The sequence below is a fragment of the Chanodichthys erythropterus genome, chromosome 6 (genome assembly GCF_024489055.1).
Source record: "Chanodichthys erythropterus isolate Z2021 chromosome 6, ASM2448905v1, whole genome shotgun sequence".
Lineage (NCBI taxonomy): Eukaryota > Metazoa > Chordata > Actinopteri > Cypriniformes > Xenocyprididae > Chanodichthys > Chanodichthys erythropterus.
Genome location: NC_090226.1, coordinates 13,930,135 through 13,947,400, shown reverse-complemented (window position 1 = coordinate 13,947,400; position 17,266 = coordinate 13,930,135). Strand labels below are relative to the sequence as shown.

At 36.0% G+C, this 17,266-nt stretch overlaps 1 protein-coding gene across 9 annotated transcripts in view; it reads left to right on the top strand.

Annotated features, from left to right (window-relative positions):
• Window positions 1–16,725, top strand: part of nfasca (neurofascin homolog (chicken) a) — a 62,951-nt gene extending 46,226 nt beyond the window's left edge. For 4 of the 9 annotated variants that reach the window (XM_067388173.1, XM_067388171.1, XM_067388167.1 and 1 more), the window contains 4 exons: window positions 6,711–6,839; window positions 7,256–7,325; window positions 10,490–10,507; window positions 12,551–16,723. In XM_067388173.1, the coding sequence (XP_067244274.1) occupies window positions 6,711–6,839; window positions 7,256–7,325; window positions 10,490–10,507; window positions 12,551–12,779 (446 nt within the window). In that variant the 3' untranslated portion in view covers window positions 12,780–16,723. Of the gene's footprint in view, window positions 1–1,510; window positions 1,631–5,220; window positions 5,371–6,710; window positions 6,840–7,255; window positions 9,603–10,489; window positions 10,508–12,550 lie in introns of those variants that run through there. The other 5 variants (XM_067388176.1, XM_067388172.1, XM_067388170.1 and 2 more) reach the window with 5 other exon arrangements.
• Window positions 16,726–17,266: the final 541 nt, after the last annotated feature.

Genomic DNA, 17,266 nt, shown 5'->3' with positions numbered 1-17,266 from the left:
TCATATCACACATATTAGCAAATAACATTTTCTAGCTAAGGTATTCAGCTGCATTAAAGACCCCATGAAAGTTTTCTTTGCTGTGTGACGTATTTAGTGACAGTAATTTACAGTAAATTTTGGTGGGACATAGCTATATATTTAATAGTTAGTAAGCTTAAGTTAATGTTTGCTTTGAGCTACAGTATGAAATTATGATTTGCGTCTTGCTATTGTTAGCTGATGGTATAAAAACCCTGATATACTCATGGTGATGTTCTTTTTAAAATGGAAGTTTGAGATGGCTGAGCAATGATATACTGTTTTTGAAACTTCCGATGGCACCCATGCTGCCAGAAGCAGTTCAAATATGTAAAATATATTCAAATATGTGCTTCTGTCGGGTGTGGTTAAAGGGATAAAGGGGCAAGAACTCAGATGCAGGGAACAATGGGCTTTTTATTAATAATAAAATAAAACAAACAAAAACTACCCCGTAGGGGAAAAACAGACCCTCAATGGCCAAGGCAGGCTGGACACAGCAGGACACCATGTATATATTTTGACAATCTGGCCCAGGACTGAGAACACTAGGAGAATAAATAGGAGAGGAAATTAGGAGGGTAACAAAGCAGAGCAGGTGGAGCAAATAAACCAGTAATCGGGTAACAAGAAGGGCAGCTTAAGACGATAGACATCGGAGCACATGGCACATAGAAACAAACAAAACAAAGCCATGTGCTCACACAAAATATGATGCGAACACACGGCCAATGAGAGCCCTCACAGCTGCATGCAACACAGAAAACCAAACCACATGCTATATAGAACACGACAACACATGAACACATAAAATAGGCACTACAAAAATGAAAACAAACTACAAACAAACTTTGCTTTGGACAGATTTTCTTCAAAATGACATCCCAAAAGTTTGAACACCTTGAAGTATATCGGGGCCGTAAAAGTTAGGTCACATTTACCTTTGTTCAGCAAAATTCCTAGGGCGAAATGCAGTCCTCTCAATAGGAATTCACACAATTTGGAATTTCGTGTAAGGGACGAAATATTTCCCAACCAAAACTTTGTATTGGATTCAAGTTTGTTAAAGTCTGATCACAGCAATTGTCTGTATTTACTGTAGCAATAAAAAACTTTGTTTGTACATGGTACTTTATGCATCGCTATGCTATTGATAACAGTTTCACTAATGTGACTGCGCCTTAAGAGGGAATTCTAGAGAGCATTTTATTCAAAGTTTGAATATACCAAAATATAGGATGATATCCATATTTTTCCCGGAGGATCAAGAAAGTCTATGCACTTTAAATGTGTATATATCTGCTAAAAATTTCTATTATACTATATTAGCATAAAGATGACCTTTAAAGCTAAGTAATTGACATAAACAAAAAGATACAAAAGTCTAATTTAGGTTTCATGGGGTCTTTAAGATTAAGCATATGTAATCTAACCAGTGTCTGTATCACAAAATATTAAAGTGTACTCCTCTCCCACCTGTTCTGCATAGCCCCGAATGTAAAGATCTGGAATCTGACCGTGGATGCTAACAATGACTATGCTAACGTCAGCTGGAAGCACAACTTCTCCGTTGACAACAGCGAGTTTGTGCTAGAGTTCACACTGGACAGTAAGAGCCAGATGCACCTACCGAGAGCTTATAAAGGGAACGCTACATTTACTGAGCCTACTGGTGACCCAAATCATCCTCTCATAATGTTTAATTGGGCCTCATTTTATGGAACATTTACAGAACATCACAATAAGCATTACAGGGAGCTCAGGTTTATTTGAAAGGGAGGTATTATAAAAGTTATTTGAATTGTTCAACATTTATGATATCTCCCTGCTGTCAATCTCTGGAATGTTCTTTTTTCACAGTATTTGTGTAGCTCGTTAACCCTAAAATGTTTTTAATATCTAACTGAAGCAGTCCTCCAGCATGTTACTGAATAATGTCATTTGTCTAACTGCAATACTACATCCTGCTTTGTGTCATCAGCAGTCATGCATGTTCCCTTTAGAAAGCTCTATTTCTCATTGGCGGCTAAGAACAGGGAGAGATTTGACTAAATCTATGAGGGGGAGAGACACCCTGAGACTTAAAAAGAGATGACCAAGACCTGATTGTTTGACTCTAATTGGGCCACAGAGAATTTTGGGATTTTGAGGCACCCAGCAGTCCCCTCTTATTATATAAAGTACTGTAATATACTCGATATACTGCAACATTTTAGCAGTTTTGTCTCTTTTCACCAGTAAAAATATAATTTTTAGGTGCAAATTTACTTCATTTACACTTAAAAAGGAATAATTAGCCTAAATGTTAAGAAAATGTATCTTGTTTTAAGGATACTATTATTTATTTATTTATTTATTTATTTATTTATGTTAGATATTATTAGAGATTTTTTAATTCAGTTCCTATACTTTTTTGAGCCATTTTAATTTTCATTTTTTTTCATTACGCAGGTAAATGTAAATCAAAAAACGTGATTTCTTCATACTACGTCACTGTTCTGTTGTGCCTGTGCATGTTTAAGCCGGTCACAGCATGGAAAGAGACATGCAATACGTAACTAGTGTTTGACTAGTGTATATTCCTCTACAAAAGTCTCTCTCTCTCTCACTCATTTTATTGCTCTCTCTCTCTCTCGCTCGCTCTTTTGTCCTTGAGCTATCTGTTTGGCTCATGAGATGTGATTGCTCACTCCACCCTTACCTCAACCATTGGCTTCCCAGCAGCACTTGTTGTCTGGCTGCCCACAGCTGCTTGGCTTATTGTTCATATTGGCCACCATTGCCCCATCCCATGATTATGCCAACAAGCCTGTCATATCTGATTGATGCCCCTTGGGCTTCTGTTTCTTATCTTTGGTGGAAAGGTTTCAGAGAAAGATGAGGTTAATGTTTCCAACCTAAGGTCTCCTCAAGGGGAGAGTCAGAGTAACATATTTAACCTTGAAATATGTTGTACAGGACGTACTGATGCAATAACCCACCCAGCAGGTGTAAATTTAACTGAAGCAATCTGGGTTTCGTCCAAGAGGTGCATCACGGCTTTGGACTCATTTGTTTTACACTAAGGAATACTGCATTATTATGGGATTAAATTACACCAGGACCAAAACAACTTCCCATGTAGGCTCACCATACCATTATACGACGCTCCCTTCTTTCTTCCTCTTTCTCATCATCTCACCATGTCCTGTCAAGATTGTGGCAGCAGCATGCAGTCAGTGTGAGGCATGGTGTGTGATGATGTCTTAAAGTCAGAGACTAGCTGTAGAAGCTTCTCAGCTCATATTAGATGTTTTGTTGATCTCAAAGCAGGACATTTAAATGCATTTAGCTCCTGATGCAGAGGTAGCGAATAACTTTGAAAGACAATCAGCACCTTAATCAAGCTATTGAAGAACTAGATAAACATTTGAAGGAAATATGAGTCCTTGCAAGGCCACAAATAAGGATGCATGATATAATAGTAACATATCAACATTATCGGCCGATATTAGACTTTGCTTATTTATTGGTATTGGTCAATATTGGATATTTAATTGTGCATGGTTAAAGGGTTAGTTCACCCAAAAATGAAAATTCTGTCATTTATTACTCACCCTCATGTCGTTCCACACCCGTAAGACCTTTGTTCATCTTCAGAACACAAATTAAGATATTTTTGATGAAAACAGCGTAGGAGACTGACATGGAAGAGAAGATATTGTTGAATAAAGTTGTTATTTTTGTTTTGTTTTTGCACACAAAAAGTATTCTCAGCGCTTCATAAAATTAAGGTTGAGCCACTGCAGTCACATGGACTATTTTAACGATGTCTTTTGTACCTTTCTGGACCTTGAATGTGGTGGTTAAATCCTTAAAATAAATATCTTAATTTGTGTTCCGAAGATGAACGAAGGTCATAACAGAACGACATGAGGATGATTAATAACAGAAATTTCATTTTTGGGTGAACTAACCCTTTAATTCACTATTTATACATTTAGATTACCTTTTATCATCATCTAATGCTAACTTAATCTTTAAAAATGCTAATTTAATAACTGTTAAATGTCAGCTTTAGCATTATCTCAGAATGAATTTTCATTTTTCGTACTGACATCATAATGCTGTGATGTCTAAAATAGTGGATTTTTATATCTATGTTTTCCTTTAGACAAAACAGTATAGAATTTTAATATCGGCCATTTATCAGCCACAACATAACAACATAATTAAATTAATTATTGTCATATTGTTATAACTTTATCCGTAGCGTAATCCCTACGTTTGCTTAGCTTAAATTAAGTTTCAGAGATGTTTTGCTGTTTTGTTTTGTTTTTGGCAGCTTTTCATGGTTAAATAGATGCAAGTTGGCCAGTCAAAAATCAGTATGTTCTGTGTACAAAACAATCTTTTACATCAATTGCAGAACAAACCCTAACCAGAATGTTGGTGTAATACACAGCTTTGCAAGCATTGAAATTAAAACTACAAGCTTTTTTTTTTTTTTTTTTTGAATGGATAAATGGGAATCGTCTAAAATGGATAAGTACTTTCTTTCCAGCTAGTAGCTCTTGTACCTCCAGGTCTGCACTTTTAGACACTTTAATTTCATTTAAAAATAATCCAATGGCTGCTTGCTTCAAAGGCTGTTGTATATGGCCACATTTTGGATATACAGGGTTTTGCATCAAACTCATGCCAACCCATGAGTTACATGGTGCCTGATGGTTCCTTAAGAACATCGTGGAACCTCATTGGAACATCACGTCCCCCTCTTGACAATGCCTTTGGGATTTGTCTCTTCACTTCTCAGCTTCCTCAGAGATGAGATGAGGTCCATGGATAATTGAGACAAGGTGCACCTCCCTCCACTCTAGACCTGAGTTCATTATAGCAAATCCAGTATGAGATATTAAGCGGCAACTTCACATCAAAGCTCTTTACAGGCGTCGCTAAAGCATATGATGCCCTAATACACCAGTGCCAGACTTTGATGTGTGCTGAGCAAAGTTATTCCAGTATTTTCGCTCCCAGCTTGCTTAAAATATTCTTTTTATACATTCTCACTTAAGAGTGGAAGGGATGCAGCACATTTCCTCAGTTAATAAACATGACCTGCTATCTTGTGGAAGAGGCTAGTGTTGTGTGCTTAGTTTTGGTCGGTTTAGCTTCATGGGCTTGGTTTGATGGACACCTCTCTTGTGTCTCTCCTTGAAGGTAATACGTCGACGAAAAGCATACAAGTAAACCACCAGCCTCCCATTAAGCTGGCTGGGCTGGTGGCCGGGGCCAAGTATCGGTTGCGGGTGTATTCCCATGAGCACAACTCCATCAGCAGCGACTATGTCACGTTCGAGACAGGCAGAGGTGAGGGGTAGCCAAGACCCAAGGGAGGAAGAAAGGCTTCAACATGTGACCTTCTGAAATAGATAAAACTACAACAAACTGTATGTTGTTACATTACCGATGTGTTACTTTCACTGGTAACTTGTAGAGAAGGGCATGCGTTCAATTCCTAGGGAACAAACGGGGAAATATGTAAGCATTAAGGTGTAAAAAGTGTGTAAATGTTATCAACATCGTTAATGCTTGCTAAGTTATTTTGCGAGTTTATCTTTGAAGACATTTTTCGAAGCTTTAGATGCATTATCAAACTTATTTTTCCAGGAGGATGCATATGTGCCTCAGGTGGTGTGAGCAAGATGAAATCTCACAGCATTTTCTGTTAGAGCACGCTCAATAAGATATTGATCATCATGATGATAAGGATCCTTGAGCCGTGTAAATGTCATTTTAGGTGGGATGTTTTGCTCTGTGCTTTTCGGATAGAGAAGATTGAGCTCATAATAATCCATAAGCTTTATTGTTTGTTCCTCTCACTGTTAGATCCCTCTGTGATTTTCCACACAAAAAATGCCACTATTATCAGGCCATTTTAGTTGTTTTTATATTATATTATCAGATGCTCTATTAATGTCCATAGTTTTGAAATGAAGTACATAAGATGCAATGTATTGTGCGCTATAGTTCAAAAAATTGTTTTTAATTAATCATTTTATTCCATGAAAAGGAATGAAAATGATCACAAAAAAAAAACAGTAAAGATATTATAAAACATGTCCATTTCAAATAAATGCTGCACTCTCTCAAACTTTTTATTCATTAAAGAATCATTAAAAACAGATACTGCACATGCAACACATGCAACTAGTCCACCCTCTTGAATTACTATCTAAAATGTTTCACGAGATGCAGATATTAAAAAGTGTGGTTTTTGAAAAGGAGAGTATTGGATGATGTGGTTGAACCAAGCTTCTGGCTTTACTGGGTTTCCGTTTTTATCAGATAACTCTTTATGGAGAGAGCGCCCTGTGTGCTCTGATGTTATTATCAGGATGGGTAATTCAAATCCACATCTACTCTCCGCTAATGTGTTTTTGATAAAGGATGGCTGTCAAATGACTCCTACCATGTTGCTGAAAGTCAGTGAGATTTATTAGGGTCTCCATTTGGTGTTACTGTGTTCCGCTGTTCTCTTCACTCGATAAATCATGCAGGAAGAGAACAAGGTTCTTAATGTGTAAGATGATCTGGGAGAGTTGATTTCTGCCATTCTTGCTTATGGGTACATAATGTTACGAAACTTAAACATTTTATTTTGTGCTTCTTTTTCTCCTCCCTTCCTCTGTGTGTTTGCTTGTTAACAGCCTACAAGGAGACGGAAGACATCGCGACTCAGGGCTGGTTCATTGGGCTGATGTGTGCCGTTGCTTTATTGGTTCTCATCTTGCTCATTGTTTGTTTCATCAAGAGGAGTCGTGGAGGAAAATACCCAGGTAAAGTCCAGCAAATACACAAGACACGTGTGATCACTTTCCATAAACCATTGGAATATATTAAACCAGGGTTATTTATTTATTTATTTATTTATTTCATAATATATATATTTTATTTATTTTATTATATATTTATTTATATTTTTATTTTTTATTTTATATATTTTTATTTTATTATTTTTTACTTTGTTTTTTATTTTATTATTTTTATATTGTTTTTTTATTATATTTATATATTTAATTATTTTTATTGTATTTATTTTACTTTTTATTTGTTTCATCATTTTATTTTTATTTTATTTTAATTACTATGTGCATTTCTGTTAACATTAATAACCTTTAACCACAATATAAGTGTGTTATGTAAATTGTCTTTCTACTGTCTTTATGTACTGCTGTTTTTTTTTTTTTATCAGTGAGAGAGAAGAAAGACCTCCCTTTAGATGCTGTTGATCATAAAGACCAAGATGGATCATTTGACTATCAGTAAGTTTTCACTTCCAATCACTTTTACCATAAAGATATAAACAGCTATTCAGGTTCTGCCATTTACAATATTGAACCTGTTGATGAATCACTTTGTTTTACCTATTACAGGTCCTGAACATAGCTCTCACCCTGCAGAGGGGAAAATTTCTTTCTCATTTAAACAAATATAACAACTAACCATTTAAACCAAACAAATACTAAATAACAAATTACATAAACACCCCCAGAACATTTGTTGATGAGGCTTTTGCTTTACTTAAACAGAAAATAAGCTTGCTAGTGTGTTACGTGTCTCAGTTCACTGACCAACAGCTGGAAACCAATGCACCAGGTTCTCAGGAAACTGTGGTTGCCATGGAGTTAAAAACTCTCCAGTGTGCATCTTATCACCATCCTCCTCACCAGCATACTGTAAATGAGTCCTCCCTGAACAGTTCTACCTCTACTCTCTAAACCAGACAGATCTCATAACCTCATACCCTGCAGTCCCATATCGGCAGGAAGAAATCAGTGTGCGACTCTGAAGAGGAGCTCACACTGCCCCAACACCAACATTCAGCACTACTTTAGTGTGTTACTTTAGTATTATTTATAAAGGCCTACTATTATAGTACTTTTTAATATTTTGAATTGGCTTATTTCTGATTTAGTTAACAAAAACAAAATTGGCATTTAATTGCTTTTGTCGGGATCCGTTGGCATTTAAGGCAGTGTGAACCCTTAAAAAACAACATTTTTCTATCTGTCATCATTAGTTTGTCTTGAAGGTTTTGTTGTATAAGCCCACAAGTTGGTGTGAATATTACAACCTGGATACAGAGAGTAAAGGGAAGTGTCAGTAAGAGTTTCAGGCAACACATTATATGTCTGAACCAATATCCCTAGCTTCATAAGCTAATAATTGTCATGTTACTTATGCAGTGTTGTGAAAGTGCAACACTTCAAACTTAACATTTTTCAATTAGATAACAATATAAATAGTAATTATATACTTTTTGTAAGTGATTTTTAACTTTTGTTAGCTCTTTTTCAAAAAAGCTAGTAGTAGCTAATTAGCTTAGCAAGCTAAACATAGCCTAGCTTTTCCAACACTGCACCAATGCTGAATGCAGACATACCTGTAGAAGAGTACCATGGATTTTTATGTTTATTCAGTGTAATCCTCTAAGCCACTAATTGAAAAACAAGCTCCAACAGTTTTAATAAAACCACTCATGTGTCTTGGCAGTTTCATGATTAACAGCTAGTTATGTGATATTAAATGATTAGAAATCAGAAACCACCGATCTTCAGTAACTGATTAGCTTAGCTATGCTAAGATCTAAGTTATGCTAAGCCTTATGCAGCGGCTCTAGTACTAACTTCTCTCTCCATCTAACGTGTGAATGATGTGGTCAACTCCATCTTCATGAACCTTTTTCTTCCCCCTCCTCTTTCAAATTGGCGGCTGGGTTGTTAAGGAACGAGAACAGGTATTTGGTTTCAGCACATCATCTCAGCCTGAGCATGTTATTGGTTAGCCTACATGTGGATGGCAGAACAGGGACTAAAGCTGTGTTTGAGCTCTTCAAAGGTGTTAAACTTCTTGGTCCCTCTATTTTGGATGTAATTCAGCAATTTTATGAAAGTTAACACACCGTGTCCTAACCTAACACAATGTGATAAAGCAACTAGTGCTAAAAGCCAGCTGCTAGGTGTGGCTAGTAACAGGATGTTTTTAGATTTGTAAATATGTTAGGATTGATTGTATGGCATCTTGCTATGGAAGCTTGCTTTTGCCACGGAATAAAAAGGTAACTGTGACTTTTAACCCACAATTCTGACTTTGTAACTTGTAATTGTGAGTTTATATCTCACAATTCTGAGAAAAGGTCTGAATTGCGAGATATAAACTCGCAATGGTGAGGGAAAAAAGTAATTTAATATTTATAAACTCGAGTTTATATCTCGCAATCTTGACTTTGAGATATTAACTTGCACTTGTGACAGTCTGACTCGCTATATATAAACTCTCAATTCAGGGGAAAAAATGGCAGCTTAAATTTTTTTTTTCTCATTTTTTCCCCACACTGGCAAGTTTATATCTCACAATTCTGAGACAAAAGTGAGATAAAACTGCAGTTCTGAAAAAATAAGTCAGAATTGTGAGATATAAACTGGCAATTGCCATACAAAAGTAATAATTGTGTGATAAAAAGTTGCAGTTACTTTTTTATTATTATTATTCTGCTCCAGAAACTAGCTTCCATATCCTGCAGCATTTTTGATTTTAAAGGACAGCAAACTTATCACGTTGTGTCTGGTTATGAAACAGTATAATTCTGTAAACATCACCTTGCACCACTTACAACAGTGCACTTATTGCATGGTTCATAAAAAGCCGTTCATCTCAGAGAGTGAATTGGAATTTGTTTTAAAAGCTTTGGCCTGAAATAAAATGTCAAGTACTGAAGCATTTTATTACCTCTTAAAATAATTTTCTCTTTATTTTATATATATATATATATATATATATATATATATATATATATATATATATATATTATATATTATATATATATATATAAATCACGATTTGTTGGGTTTTATTGTAAGGTTAATATTTGAATAGCCAGTACTGTGATGTCAAGTTTAAATTAATTTTCCAAAAGGGAACCAAGGTTCTTCCTCCAATGTTAAACACCCTTGAAATGTTGTTCTCTGGAAAGAGCAGTACACAACATTCAGTGACAGGGCAACGATGGTCAGAAACATGCATGAAACATGAAAATAATTCTGCTTTGTTCAGAGGAAACTCAATTGAATGTAAATTTGCATGCAAGGCTAGCAAAATGTATGGTTTTTCAGTTCATTGAATCTACGATACCCTTTCAGAATTTATAATGCACTTCCTACAATCCGAGAGGAGAGTCTGCTGGAGATCAGAGGCCTTGGGTTTTGTCAATAATCTGCATTCAATGGGATGCCACATCTAGAAAACAAACAAAAAGCTAACAACAGATTATTTGCTGAAGGCTGTTTATGATTATGTTCACTGCATCATTTTCTTTTTCCTCTTTGATGACACAAATGTTTTGTTTTATTCATTATTTTTTCTCACTTTTTCTCCCTTAATCATTTTTTTATTCTTGGGTGTTTTCCATCCTGTTGGTCCAATGAAGGTCTCTTGAAAGGGAAAGGTATGGAAAGAGCTGCACTAATTTCATCTGCCTTTGGACTTCTCAGTACTGAACTAAAGCATTTTTTTGCCTTGCATTTTTGATTTTAATCGATTAATATATGTCCTTCTCCTTTAGTATTGATAAACGATTGAAAGCGTTAGACGCATAACATTTTTTTTTTTACTAACTCATATTCTTTTATGATTTTCCCATCATTCTAAGATGATTCATAATTCATTATTTAAACTTTTTATAACACCAATCCTATTAGTGAATTTATTAACATTTTTTAGGACGGCTGTAAATGAATTAATGCAAAATAGAAAAATAGTATTTACTGCTAAAAATGTATAGTGATATGCTGTGTTTATAAATATTAATGTTATTATTAATGTAATTAATCTGCATGTCATGTAATTAATTTTACATTTTTAATTGACTGACAGCCATATTTATTCATTCATTCATTCATTCATTTATTCATCCATTTGTTTTCTAAATATTCTTTAAAAACAGGACAATGAAACAAGCCCTGTTTTCACATATTCTTTCAAAAGTGATGAAATACATTTCCCTCATTGAAAAAGAGTTTAACTACTCTTGGAGGTGAAAAGCAGGTGATATTTGTGAGTGTGAGGGATGATCGATTAAATCAAAAACCCATCTTCATTATTCCCTGAAATATGTTTGGTGGGGAATAGCAAGATTTCCTGAATGTGCCTTATTGAATCTAAAGATAAATGATTAAATGACCATGATTATCCAGTTGTCACAGTGCATGCACAGAACCGTGTCATCTGGTAGAATCATACTACTTAAACATTTTTTATGAAACATCAATGCTTTTTTTTATAGAGAGGATATATGCTGTTGGTAAAAGCATTTTTATGACCCATGGAAATGGATAATATCATGGAGCCTGGTTGTAAACCATGTTTTGTATGGGCAGTTTATTTACAATGTTTCGATTTAACAGCCTATCTGTAAAACAGTTTACAACAAGGTCCATGGATATTACATGAAATTAAACATGTACCTCTGTGCTAAGTCAGTGGTTTTTAAGATCTGATTAGTGTTTCTTTGTTTTCTGGTGATTCTCGGTTGATGTTGGTCCCTGCTCCTAATGCATGACACTATTACCCCCCAGCAGAGGTCTGTTTTAATATATGAGTCGCATGTGTTTGGGCATGCACAGGATGGGGGATAAAAGATCTACTTGTGATAATGTAGAGCAATGAATCATTTATAGCCATTACATCATTTATAGAATACAAAGAGCTGAGAGTTTGTCTTTGTCTTTGTGGTTCTTTCACCTTGAGAGTTTTCTTTTCTCCTTGATGTTTCTCAAAAGTAAGATGCTAAATGTTTTTTCTCAGCATGGTTTAGTTCGAATCATTGGAAGAAAAAGCAAAACTGTCAAGTATTACCAACCCAAACTTTAAAACAGTAGTGTTACGAACTGCTCCGAGACTTGGGTTGATGATCCAAATGCAGCTTTCAGAGGTCAAACAATGTAAAAGAGCAAGTGGGCAGAAAACACAGGCAAAAGGGTAATCTAGAAAACAGGCAGAGAATCAAAAAACCAAGACACAGGAAACCAGGATAATGCTCAGAAATGCAGTGTAACAACATACTAGACTTCGCCAAGACTGACAGAAAACACAGGGCTTACATATAGCAAGGATATAATGAGAATGTAATGAAGCATAATGAGTCCAGGCAAAGGGTTATGGGAAATGCAGTTCATAAAGCAGTGGCGACAGAAGGAGTGCCCTCTGGTGGCTATCATAGGCACTACAACTGGCAAGCATGACAGGTAGTATATAAAACAAATCATAATATAAAAAAACAATCACAACTTCTGCTATAATATAATGAAAATATTTGTGAGTTGCTTGTATTTATTTAATCATGATACATGCCTGCTTTTGAATGGTTGTCTATGGAGAAACATGCGGTGTAGTTATGACATCTACCAGCAGAGGCTAACCGGTCTATGCTAACCAGCCGAACCTTCATCCCGTGTTATGTTCTAACTATTTTTTTTCTTTCTTCCTACAGCAGCGACGAAGACAACAAACCATTGCAGGGCAGCCAAACGTCCCTGGACGGGAACGTAAAAGAGAGCGACGACAGTCTTGTGGACTATGGTGAAGGAGGGGACGGCCAGTTCAATGAGGACGGCTCCTTTATCGGCCAGTATACAGTTAAGAAGGACAAAGAGGAGACGGAAGGAAACGAGAGCTCAGAAGCCACATCACCCGTTAATGCCATCTACTCTCTGGCATAGCACCCAGAAAAGGGCACGGCGCCCCCAGCAGGTTGGAGGGTGCCACTACACGCATAAAAATAAATATATATATACAGAGAGAATTATGAGTATTCACATAAAAGGCACTGGAGTGCATGATCCTTCTGAACAAGGGATGGGGAGCCAGCTGGTGTTCGGAAACCTTTGTTTGAGGCGTCCCCATGCCCCACACAGACTTTAGTGTGCCTTTAGGGCGACGGGGCGGACTTTCAAGCTTTCGTGTGGCTTATGCTCTTCTTTTTTTATTTTGGAAATCTTTAATCTGCCCCTTCCTCCTCTTACTGTAGCTAGCATCAAAGAAACGGAGATACAAGCACCAGACCTGTGACATATCAACTGTGTGTCGACTCAACTGCAGAACGTCGGCAGATACGTTTATCATATTGATATTGCTGCAGTGAACGATCCTTTTTTCACCGCAGATAGATTGCGTCCAAAAACATGAAATCTGTATACAGTGCTGGCACGGTTTGCTGTGCTTTATAAAACTATGCACTATGTATTATCATTATCGTGCTTTTGGGTTAATATTGGACGTTAGAATCTCATGTTTCCTTTTTATGTTGATTTTTGCAAAGAAAAAACATCTAGTCCTGGGTATATTCTTATATATGCCTGACTGGACTGGTCATGCTTTCATTTGCTGTTGCTCTGTTAATATATTTTCACTGGCTGCAACTATAAAATGCCACCAATATTTATAGGCCGAGGTTAGATGGCATCACATGTAAATGAAGAAAAAAACATTATTTTGAAGCATGGTAGTATTTTAGCGCAAAGGACAATGGAGAGGTTGTAATACAAAGAGTTAAATACACAATGATATATTCATTTTTTTTTAATAAGACTTGCTTTATATAGTCCTCAAAAGAGAATAATGATGATGGAAATTTCATTCTTTCTTTTTTTAAATCAGCTTGGTGATGAGTTCGGTGTCTGAATAAGTTTATTCAAGGAGTCTAAAAAAAGTTTGGGGTGCATCAATACATCAGTGGGTTGTCATTTGAGGATTTCTAGACATGAATAACTCAATATAGCCACTGAGTACAGTAAAGAGAAGTGTAAATATTGTTTGGGGTTGATCCAGTGTTCGTTCACGGCTGAAACACTGCCCTGAAGACATGCCACTGTAACTCTAGTGCCACTCACGGTGGTTAGTTTGTTCTCTACCTGTGCTCACACATTACTACCATTCATTTATCTTCTGCACAACTATGTACTTACTGTAAGGTTCAAAAGTCTGAGGCCACATTGAAAATCACCTAATTTATGTATTTAAAGTCTACATAAAATCAAAATATTGCCGTGTTTATTATAAATGATTTATCTGTGCACATAATTTTTTTTTTTTGAATTCATGTGCCTTTTTGTAAATCAATCAATTCCCAATTGACAAAATCAAGTCCCGCTCTACATTTTTATTTTTTTTCATTCAAAGTCATTTCATTCAGATATACGTCCCAATAGGGAAGAAAAGACGTTCGCAACTTTCATACTGACTTTAAGGTTTAATTAATTAAGTAAACCTTTAATTAATTTGAAATGGTGAGTGAGTCTCCTATGACTCTTTAACAGATGGAAGATCCACTTCTGGATCCAAAGAGCATTTTGTCTCTTTTGAATAATCTCAAATCATGCTGGAGAACATGATCATCTGTTTTTACACAAACTAGTTGAGTTCATGCAGCTGTAATTAAAGCAAAAGTGAAACAAAGCAAATTGGGGGCCCTATCATACACCCGGCGCAATGGGGCGGCAAACGCGACGCAAGTGTTTTTTGCTAGTTTCAGCCTGACGCAATATTATTTTTACGTCCTGTGCCACGTTGTTTAAATAGCAAATGCATTTAGACCCATACGTGCGCCCATGTGCATGCTGGTCTGAAAAACTAGGGGTGTTCAAGCGCATTGTTGGCGCATTGCTATTTTGCGGCAACTGAAATAGACTGCGGCATTGACCAACAAAAATCTGGTCTAAAGTCAATGGCACAATATTTATTTTTTTGTTATTTAAAGAGCGCGTTAGTAATATGCACCTATAGGCGCACATACCCTCTGCTTATTACGCACACAGGGATGCGCAGCTATGCGCTTTGATCGTTAAAATAGGGCCCAAAGTGTTTTGCTGGTAATATAAAAATAACGCTAATGCATTTTCACTATAGTGAGCTCAAACTTTTGGACCCCTCTACATATTTATCTTGATTTTATTTATAAAAAATAATAGGGACTAATATATTAATAATTTATTGCTGACTGCACAACTGCTGTTTGGAGTCTGAGCTGTGATTTTAGCACATTGTGAAAGCTTCTTTGTGTAATGTAGGATAAAAACATACTTCAGAGGTCAAGGATCATGTCTGTGGCAATGTAAAATAATGAAATGTGATGTCACCATTAAAGGGAGTATGTCTTATTTGTTAATTGTGCTGCTCTTTTTAGTATTAATGTCATTCACATTGTGTTAATATATTAGAATTTATTTAATGTAATTTTTACATAACACAAAATGGAAATGTTGTGTATTTATTTTTCTCAAATAAGGCCTTGATCATCGTGTAAATATCAATTTTTTGAGCAGATTTACTGTGTTACAGTAAGTAAATAATTCATAATAAAAAATGCTTTTTGGTGCATCCCAAAATGGAAGACTCCATGCACAGATCTGGATTTGCGTTCAGCCAGTGGTCTTGGGTATTCGAATGAGACTTGGTTTTGTGTCTTCTCATTTTAATTGTATTTAGGTGACATGGTTTGTCACTCATTACGTCCCGATTTTGCCTGGCTGACACCGTTAATAACGATGTAAATAGCAAATGCTGTAGAATTGTACCATTGTAGCATTCTGCACTGAGGATGATATCTTTTTGTAAACAACATTTGAATTGTGTTATGCAAGAGAAAATGGTTTGTCTTTTCTTGTTCATGTATTACTGCACCACAGGCTCCCATAATGCCTTTCACCTGTGACACGGCCCAGGGCTGAATATCAGGTCGTAACTTCCTGATTGGGATGTGATGTCCTATACGATGCCTTCGCAGCAAAGAAATACGTGTTAATGAAATTCATTGGATCCATCAGATCTGCTTTTTCTCCGTTATACCTCAAAGCAATACTCTCCTCATTTGTCTTTCGCTGTTGTTTTCTGCACAGTAGGCTTAGTCTACCAGCTTTTGTTTGAGCAAGTAGGGACTTACATGCACAGATAACTCTTTAGACGACACGTTGTGGTGTGTTTGCTGACTGTAGACATTCTAACAGTTTAACATCAAGGCAATTCAAAGTCGGCTTGACCCTATTTTGTCCAACCTTGCCTTGAACTTCTGCAGCCACTTTTATCGTCTTCGCAGATTGTTCCCTCCGTCCATGAGTTGTAGTGGACTGGCGATGTTCATAAAATATATACAATTATATATTTGTTGGTATATTGCTTATTCTGTCTTTCTCCCAATGTCCGATCATTTGTGTACTTGGTTACATTCATAATCTAGTATCCATAAAACAAAGAGGACAATAATTGCCACAGCTGTTTCCGTGACACATTTGATTTTTAAATACAGCAAAACCATACCTATGTTTACTATTATTATTGTATTTTTAGCCATTTGTGCATCAGATCAGCTTTTTTAAATTGCTTATGCAGGTTAACAGTGTTTTTTTGTTTTTTTAAATCTGGCCATAGAAATGGTCAATCATTATTGTTCACCATGTATGCGTGTATGACGAAATGCTGCAACTTAATCTGCTCGAGACGCCTTTCTTTATAGTAAAGCTGTGTCATTTTCTCAACCTTCTGATCTGTCCTTGCCTCTGATTACTAAATTGTCCACTTTTTAACACCTAATATTTTTTGTAAACTTTACACAACTATTCAACTGTTTGGATCGACAGTGCTTTTTAAATTCCAGTTCAGTTCCTGAATTTGAATTAATGTAGCAAACGGGATGCAGACTTGTATATTTAATATTAAAATTTAATAAGAATAAGAAATATATATATATACCAAAAATTGTTGATGGAGATAACATCACAACATTTATTTCCATCAAGAGATGCATCTGTTTTTAATCTTGTACTGACAATGCAAGAGGTGAGCACTCTTTAAAGTCTACTCCAGCACATCCCAAAGACTTTCAATGAATTTAAGGTATCAATTCATGTGTGAAAATGATTCTTCATGCTTCCTACTAACCATACTCTCATAATTTGAGCCTGATGAATCTTGGCTTTGCCATCCTGGAATATGGCGATAATACGTCTTCCTAAATGGATGTTTAAAAGAAATGTTACACACTCCATCAATTAGGGTTAAAAGAACTGTTCCCAAACATATAACTTAAGCATTAAATCCAAAGAGCGAGATATATATATATATATGTGTGTGTGTATAGGTGTGTTCATGCCATGCTGAAATCACCTTAAATTCGAGGTTTAAACTTGTAAAAAGTGTTCACATCCTTGTAGAG